We start from the raw sequence: 8,239 nt of genomic DNA, 5'->3' as shown, positions 1-8,239 counted from the left end.
TTGCACACTTGAATTATTAGTCATTTTTTGTAGTAGTTATCAGCATTATGACATGTATTTTTAGCAGGAGGGTAGAATTGCAAAATAAATAAACGTTTATCAATAAGCAGGCCTATGTTTTACTTTTAATACTTAAGTACATTAAAAAATCAAGTACTTTTGTACTTTTACCCAAATAAATTACAGGAGTAATATTTATTAGGGTATCTGTACCTTTACTCAAGTAGTTTTTGTACTTCATTTGTGTACTTCATCCATCTCTGGTTGTTTGAGATGATTCACAAGTGTGCGCACTCAACTCAGCCACAGCCTTTTCCAGTGCTGACTCATCTAGGCTCCTCTGATTGGCCAATGCATTTCTAAGTTTAACAGAAATGTGTGTGATTGGTTGTAAGACTTTTCATTCATTTGCACATTTCATTTTTATTGTGACAGCCGTAATACATAGTTTAATTTGTCACAGCCATCTGCTGGAGTGCCCATAACAGGCACCAGAGGGCACTTCTTCTGGGTTATAGTTTGTTTGTTTGTTTGGACTTCATTTCCCATCACCCTTTGCTCTGTCTATTAGTTCTCATTGTTTTCAGCTGTGTGTCATTGGTCTTATTAGTTCCTCTATATACACCATGTTCTGTAGCCCTTGATTGCATCAGTATTGTTTTCTGTTGTCTGTTTCTGCGGGTTCCTTTTGTGGATTATATTTTGCATGTTTTGCTGCTTTTGCCCTGATGTGGATTGCTGTTTTTGGACTCTTCAATAAAAGCTGCAATTGGATGTTCTCGTTTGAGATTGTTGCATGACACAATTTTGCCCCTTAGTCTTGAATTTGTGTGGCATTTTTTGCCACAAGACCTTGTTAATTTCCTTTCCTGCAATGATCTCTTATTTACATCATGTCTACACTACATTATAAATCGCAAATGTGAATTTAGTTGCATGATCTTATTGCAGTCAGTCAGGAAATCATGAATGTTCATTGTTTCTAAACCAAAAAAAAATTTTAATAATCAGGTTTTAAATCAGGTCAGAAAATGCACCACACGTGTGATTTCTTAGTTTTACTGCTCTTTATTTGATCAGAACTCTCAACAAACACATTTAACATTGAAGACATTTTATTTGAGCAAGCTTTATGTGCCATGGCATTTATATTTTCTTTTGAACTCAGCTTAAATGTACATATTAAAGTGCCCCATTATGGATTTTTGAAAATTACCTTTTATTCAGTATGTGATGTAGCTGTATTTGAATGTAAACAGTCTGCAAAGTTATAAAGCTAAAAGTGTGTCATGAAGTGCATCAAGAAAGAGTCGACTCTGAATCATTGAAATGAGTCATTTGTTCACACGTCACAAGTTACCACATTTGCATAATCAATCATTTTGGCCCATACAATGTATTGTTGGCTATTGCTACAAATATATCTGTGCAACTTATGACTGGTTTTATGCTCCAGGGACACATATCTGTCCAATCAGAGCAGAGTAGCCTCTCACAAAGGAGGGGTTTGGAAAGATGAATCGTTTGAGAACCATGCACACAAGAGTCAATGAAAGTGCATGTTTATTGATCTTGCATGCATGTGAACCTACTGTTGAGGATGCTCAAAGCAAATTATGTACTTTTCAGATAGCATAAAGGGGGCACTTTAATGCTCCTCGAGAACTTTACCACAACAGAAGTCTAAATGAGATCTGTAGCCACCATCAGTGATAACATACAGCAATGCTGATTATTGTTATAGAGTGAAAAATAAAGCACAAAATTTAGTGACATTTAGGTTATTTTTTTAATCAGTCAGACCAGCACGTTTAGCTGTGGCCCATCCTTTCTGCCAACCGTAACAGTGAATGATTCCTCCTGCAACAACTGTAGCCAGAAAAAACACAAACACAGCCAGACCAGCACCACCGAACATCATGACACGCTCCGTCAGCATCGCCTCGACTGTAGAGGCTACAGACAGACAGAGAAACCAATCAAATTACAGAATAAAGAAACACAGATCGTTCAGACACTGATCCAGATCGGTCGTGCTGGGTCTGAACTGTAATAAAAACCCGCTGAAATTACATCTGTGATGCACATTCTATAATAATGTGACAAGTAGTTATGTTGCTCAGTAAATATGAACAGTTACACTTATTTAAAAAAAAGTTTTTTATTCACTTTGATGGATTCATGAAGAACATCCATGTAATATTTCCATTGGACAAAAGGATCTTTAGATTATTAAAATTTGCATAACCTATAACAAATACACTAATGCACTTGACTCCTGAAATAAAAATAATGTAAAAAATAAAATAAATAATTTCCTGAAATTAAATAAAATACGAGTAAGAATGATTTCTGCTCTCACCTGTGCTCTCTGGCAGATCTGTGACGGACTGAACTTTGTCTTCTCTGTCTGTCAGCTTGTCTGAAAATATTTATAATATATGATCACTTACTCAAACACAAAGAGATTCAATATTATTATAACAGCAAACTCTCTCTTCACACTATAGAAAACAATGCTTCTTGTGCAAACCTTCTCAGTTCATAAAGAAGCATTGTTTTCTATAGTGTGAAGGACATTTGAATCATCTATAGAACTGTTTTCCATTATTTTGTGGATGTTGTTCTTTTTATGCAGTGTTTGTGCTCCAGATTTGAATGATTCTTCAATCATTGAACTGATCACTAGAAGGTTCTTTGTGGAAACAAAAATGGTTCTTCTGTGGCACTACAGTAAAAAAAAAAAAACCTTTATGGAAAGTTAATTTGTTACATAGATGAATGCAATCAATTGAGAAACAGTCAAATTATTCTCAGCATTAAAAACAATATGAAGATTTGAGAGAAACTGAAGAGCTGTACTAACCCTCCATCACTAGTCTGATGGGTTTGTCGAAGTACATGATTAAATTCGTTATTCCACAGAAATAAAGACCTGAATCTGACTCCATTAGTCCAATAATATCTAGTGAGATGCTCTTCCTATCTCCATGAACTCTCATGCGCCTGTTTTGAGAGTATTGAATGTGCAGTGATGACCAGATCTTGGCAGACAGCAGCAGTGTTAGTCGTCCAGATTCAGGATTCTGGTGATACCAGGCTATTTCATTTATGTTGGTGAATCTGTCGTTTATGCTGCAGTTCATAGTGATGTTTTCATTCAGCCGGAATCTTAACAGAGTCACATTATGTTCTGAAACATCTGGAAAACATCATACACTGATCCTTTGAAATGATTAAAACATTGATTATATCTAAGAATAAAAAGATCAATAATGTGAAATCGTAAAGTAGAATAAATTTACCGCTGGAGCTGATCTGAATAATCCTGTATGAAAAAACACAAAAGAGCATGATCTTCTCCATTGTCTTTCGTCTGTAAAAACCATTTGATCAAACTGCAGATTTCCTTTCAGTGCAGACACACGAAACCACAATGTGTTTCCACTTCCTTTCTTAACGCTGTGAAAATCATGAAGCGATCTCAAACTGTTCGAACTGATGGCCTTAAAGTTTTAAAACCAATAAATATGAGTACTGTAAACTCCTGTACATGGAGTCACTTGTATTTTTTAATTGTTGTTTAGTCAATTATAGGTTTATTTCACTCAGTCTGTTTGAATTCAGGTAACAAATCTTAATCTAAAAGCTATATAGTTACTTAAATGGTTTAAGTTAAACTCAAAATAATAAAGTTACATAAGACTAAGCAAAAATCAACATTGGTACAAAGCAATGATGACAGAACAGGAGGGTATTCTTATGTATTTGTTGAAATATTACATTTTTTATAAAATGTTTTCAAGCATTAATCAGTGGGCTATAGAGTCAAAAAAAACATTTAAACAATCTTATCAGACTTTAATAAGTACAGACTCTACAAACAAGGAAATGTTTAAAGGGATAGGTTCACAAATGAAATTTCTCTCATTAATTACTCAACCTTTTTTCTACTCTATTTTATTTAATATTTTATTGTAATTTGTAATTATTGTTACAGTCATGGCCAAAAATATTGGCACCCTTGGTAAATAAGACCACAGAAGTCTGTGAAAATTCATCTGCATTGTTAATCCTTTTGATCTTTTATTTAAAAAATTCACAAAAATGTATCCTTTCATTGGATAATAAGAATTTAAAATGGGGGGAAATATCATTATGAAATAAATCTTTTTCTCTAGTACACATTGGCCACAATTAATGGCACTTTTTTATTATTATTTATTTTATTTTCACTACCAAAGCATAAAACACAATATTATACCTTTCATAAAAAAATGTGATGGAGAATTGCCGAAAAACCCTCAAGGGGCTTAATTGGTGGCAATATCCACAGAAAATACAAACCCATAAGGATTAAAAACATATTGTAAAACATTTTATCAAACAGTGTAACATTGGGATTAAAACACAAACCCATAAGGAAAATTCAAACAACTTAATATCAACAATTTACTCTCTGTTTAAACTGTTCTTTAGAAACCTCAATAAGTGATGTGGGAAGACTGTTCCATACCTTTGACCCTCTATATAATACACTAAACTGTGTTTGAGTCGTACGAGAGTAGGGAGGCCTGATAAGACAACCACTACGAGTTGGATACTGATGAAATTCATTATTAAAAATAAAAAAATATTGCAAAGATGCTGGGGAAATAACTTTTTTATAGAACTACTGTATAAACGAATAAAGCAATTTGAAGTTGATTTACTTGATAAACAATAAGAATACTTGCCTGAGTAAACGGTGATTGGGAAGGGTGTCTACAATTTACACAAAATATTATTCTTAAAGCTCGTTTCTGAAGTCGAAAAATAGATTCCAGTTTAGTTGGGTGGGTACTAGCCCAAGCAACATCGCAGTAATTTAAATATGGGTACAACATTGAATAATACAACATGACTGAAACTTTTTTGTTAATCAGGTGCTGTATTTTACCTAATATACCGACTACTTTGGCTATTTTTGTACTTGTGGCAATAATGTGCGGTTTCCAAGATAAAGAGTCATCTAGTATAACACCGAGGAAACGAGCAGATCTAACATTGTTAATGGAGATATCATCAATTTGAATTTTCATTGAGGAATTAAGTGAATCAGACTTGGTACCGAACAATATATAACTTGTTTTTTTTTTTTTTTATGTTTAGTGACTGTTTGTTGGACTTGAACCAAGTAGATAACTTATCAAGTTCTTCATTAACTACTTTTATTAAAATTTCAGGGTTTTTATGGGAGTAAAATACACTTGTATCGTCTGCAAATAAAATTTTTGAGAGTTTATTTGAGACATTTGGGAGGTCATTAACATATAATAAAAATAACAAGGGACCCAAGACGGATCCCTCTGGTAAACCACACTGTAGAGGAAGGGGAGGGGATTCTGTCCCATTATAGTTGACAGTTTGATACCGATCTGAAAAATAACTAGTGAACCAGAGTAGTGATTTATTCCGTATACCGTAATATGAAAGTTTTTTTACCAGAATTAAATGGTTAACTGTATCAAATGCTTTTGAGAGATCCCAAAAAATACCTATAGTATTTTCTTTTCTATCTTTTGCTTTGTATAGCTCAGTCAAAAAAATGGACAAGTGCCATATAATTGGAATAGTGTTTCCTAAAACCATATTGGTGAACATATAAAATATTATTTTTGTCCAAATGTTGGATTAGTCTTGTATAAACAAGTTTTTCAAGAATTTTGGACAGGACTGATAACACGAGAAATGGTCTATAATTGTTTAAAATAGCACTATCATCTTCTTTATAAACTGGTGTAATTTTTGCCATTTTCAACTCTACAGGCACAATTCCTTGGTCTAGGGAAAGATTAAAAATATGGAGTAATGGCATAATGATATCATAATGAACACATCCTCACAAAACAAACATGATAAAAGTACCCATTTTTGTAGTTTAATTAGAGATTTAAAACAGCATTGATGTTGTATCAGTTTTACAATAAGAAGTGATACATTGATCATAATAAATGAATTTGTTTCAGGATTGCAATTTAGTCACACAGAAATAAAGTGGTACACACAAACTTATTCATTCACACCTGTTTCTGTTTAATTATAGTCACAGACAGTATGTTTAGGTCTACATCACATTTACAAAGAATGATAATTTCTATCCTTTTTTCATCAAAAATACGACCGTGATGTGATTTCTTAGTTTTACTGCTGATTATTTGATCAGAAATCTCTCATTTTATTTGAACAAGTTTGTGCCATGAAACAGATTAAACAGACATCTATGAGATCTGGCCGACAGAAACACATCTGAATCACATTGGTGAGCCACCACTAGTGTAAAGTATAAAATGATGATTATTATTGTGAAAGAGTCAAAAATAAAGCTCACAAAAGTCGTTTAGGTGATTTTTGAACATTCAGACCAACATGTTCGGCGGCGATCCATCCTTCCCCAAACCATGACAGTAAATTTTTCTTCCTGCAATGATTATAACCAGAAAAAACACCAGCACAGCCAAACCAACACCACCGAACATCAGCACACGCTCCGTCAGCGTCAGCCAGTCTACAGACAGACAGAAAACATCCAGAAACCAACATTCATTAAACAACAGAATCAAGACAGATTCTGATCGGTTGTGCTGAGTTTGAACTGTGATAAAATCATGCTAAAATCACATCTGTGAAGCACTTTCTGTAATAATGTGACAAGTACGTTGCTATGAATAGTTACACTCTTAAAACAAAAAAAATTGAATTGGATTTGATGGTTCTATGAAGAATCCACGAAATATTCAAATTAACAAATACCATAATAAAAACAAGAAAAGAACAAGAATGATTTCTGCTCTCACCTGTGATCTCAACATCAGAATGAGCTTCGTCCTCTCTGTCTGTCAGCTTGTCTGAAAATATTTGAAATATATGATCATTTTAGATTTATGATCACTCCTCAGCAACACACATGATTTCAGGAATCATTCATATCTGGAGCACAAACACTGCATTAAAGAAAAAACAACACAAAAGGTTTTTTTATAATGGAAAACGGTTCTATAGATGATTCAAGTGTTCTTCACACTATAGAAAACAATGTTTTTTAAAGAACTGATCACTAGAAGGTTCTTTGGGGAAACAAAAATGGTTCTTATATGGCATTGCAGTAAAAAAAAAAAAAAAAAAAAAAAACAGCTGTTTTGAGTGAAGTAGTTTACTAGTCATGATGAAAATTTGAGAGAAATGGAGAAGTCAGCAGTACTAACCCTCAAGCTGTAGTCTGATGGGTTTCTCAAAGTACATGTCTGAAGTCGCTGATCTTGTTCCACAGAAATAAAGACCTGAATCTGACTCCATTAGTCCAGTAATAATTAGCGAGAATGTGTTGCTCCATTTAACTGCTTTAAATGTTGCGCGAAAGTTTACATGGATTGAATTTAGATCTATTATCTCGCCCATAGGATATATCAGCAGTGTTAGTCGTCCAGATTCAGGATTCTGGTGATACCAGGCTATTTCGTATGTGTGGGTCATGTTGCAGTTCAGAGTGATGGTTTCATTCAGCCGGAATCTTAACAGAGTCACATTATGTTCTGAAGCATCTGGAAAACATCATACACTGATCCTTTGGAATGATTAAAACATTGATTATATGTAAGTATATAAAGCTCAATACTGTGAAATTGTAAATGAGAATATATTTACCGCTGGAGCTGATCTGAACAATCAAGTATGAAAAAACACAAAAGAGCATGATCTTCTCCATTGTCTTTCGTCTGTAAAAGCATTGATCAAACTGCAGATTTCCTTTCAGTGCAGAGACACTAAACCACAACGTGTTTCCACTTCCTTTCTTCAGGAAAGCTAATGAAGCTTCGACATAATTTGAAGTGCTTTACTTATTTAAAGCTATGGTTTATTAAGCTTTGCTGTTTGATGTGCAATGTCATAATAACACATAATATAGAAATAAGGGGTGGGCGATATGGCAAAAATATCATATCACCAGAACTCCAAACATAACTCTCTTCTTTCAAAATGCAAAAACTTGTTTATAGACTTTTGTCACGTTTTGCAAAAAAAAAAATTCTGCCGGCGAGACTTAATTTTGTGAGCGTTTGCACTGATGCACCACTTTGTCCAGCTCATAATCTTTGCCATTTCTGGTGCACGAGAAAAACATTAAATAGCAAATGACAAAAACAGTCCAATAACTGAGCGCAGCTCAAGCAAACCACTGCTGCCAAGTCTCGCGAGAAAA

At 33.9% G+C, this 8,239-nt stretch overlaps 1 protein-coding gene across 5 annotated transcripts; it reads right to left on the bottom strand.

Annotated features, from left to right (window-relative positions):
* Nucleotides 1–1,048: 1,048 nt before the first annotated feature.
* Nucleotides 1,049–7,882, bottom strand: LOC109059208. Of its 5 annotated transcripts, none has more exons than XM_042746061.1 (4): nt 7,684–7,882; nt 7,245–7,580; nt 2,363–2,422; nt 1,049–1,956 (listed from the first exon to the last, which is right to left on the bottom strand). In XM_042746061.1, exons 1-4 carry the CDS (start codon nt 7,742–7,744, stop codon nt 1,790–1,792), a joined length of 624 nt encoding a protein of 207 aa, XP_042601995.1. In that variant the 5' UTR covers nt 7,745–7,882; the 3' UTR covers nt 1,049–1,789. The 5 variants fall into 5 exon arrangements, with proteins under 5 accessions (XP_042601995.1, XP_042601996.1, XP_042601998.1 ...); XM_042746062.1 differs by lacking the exon at nt 7,245–7,580 and adding an exon at nt 2,867–3,202 and having other exon boundaries at nt 7,684–7,876; XM_042746064.1 differs by lacking the exons at nt 7,245–7,580; nt 7,684–7,882 and adding exons at nt 2,867–3,225; nt 3,306–3,380.
* Nucleotides 7,883–8,239: the final 357 nt, after the last annotated feature.

This window comes from Cyprinus carpio, chromosome B19 (genome assembly GCF_018340385.1).
Source record: "Cyprinus carpio isolate SPL01 chromosome B19, ASM1834038v1, whole genome shotgun sequence".
In the NCBI taxonomy this organism is placed as follows: domain Eukaryota; kingdom Metazoa; phylum Chordata; class Actinopteri; order Cypriniformes; family Cyprinidae; genus Cyprinus; species Cyprinus carpio.
The sequence above is the reverse complement of the archived record's forward strand: the minus strand, read 5'-3'. Positions and strand labels throughout refer to the sequence as shown.

Coding starts and splice junctions, on each gene's coding strand:
- LOC109059208 (XM_042746061.1), bottom strand. CDS start 7,744: ATGGAGAAGATCATGCTCTTTTGTGTTTTTTCATACTTGATTGTTCAG. Junction 7,581..7,683: donor TGTTCAGATCAGCTCCAGCG/GTAAATATATTC, acceptor GATGTTTTCCAG/ATGCTTCAGAACATAATGTG. Junction 1,957..2,362: donor AGATCTGCCAGAGAGCACAG/GTGAGAGCAGAA, acceptor GTCTGTCTGTAG/CCTCTACAGTCGAGGCGATG.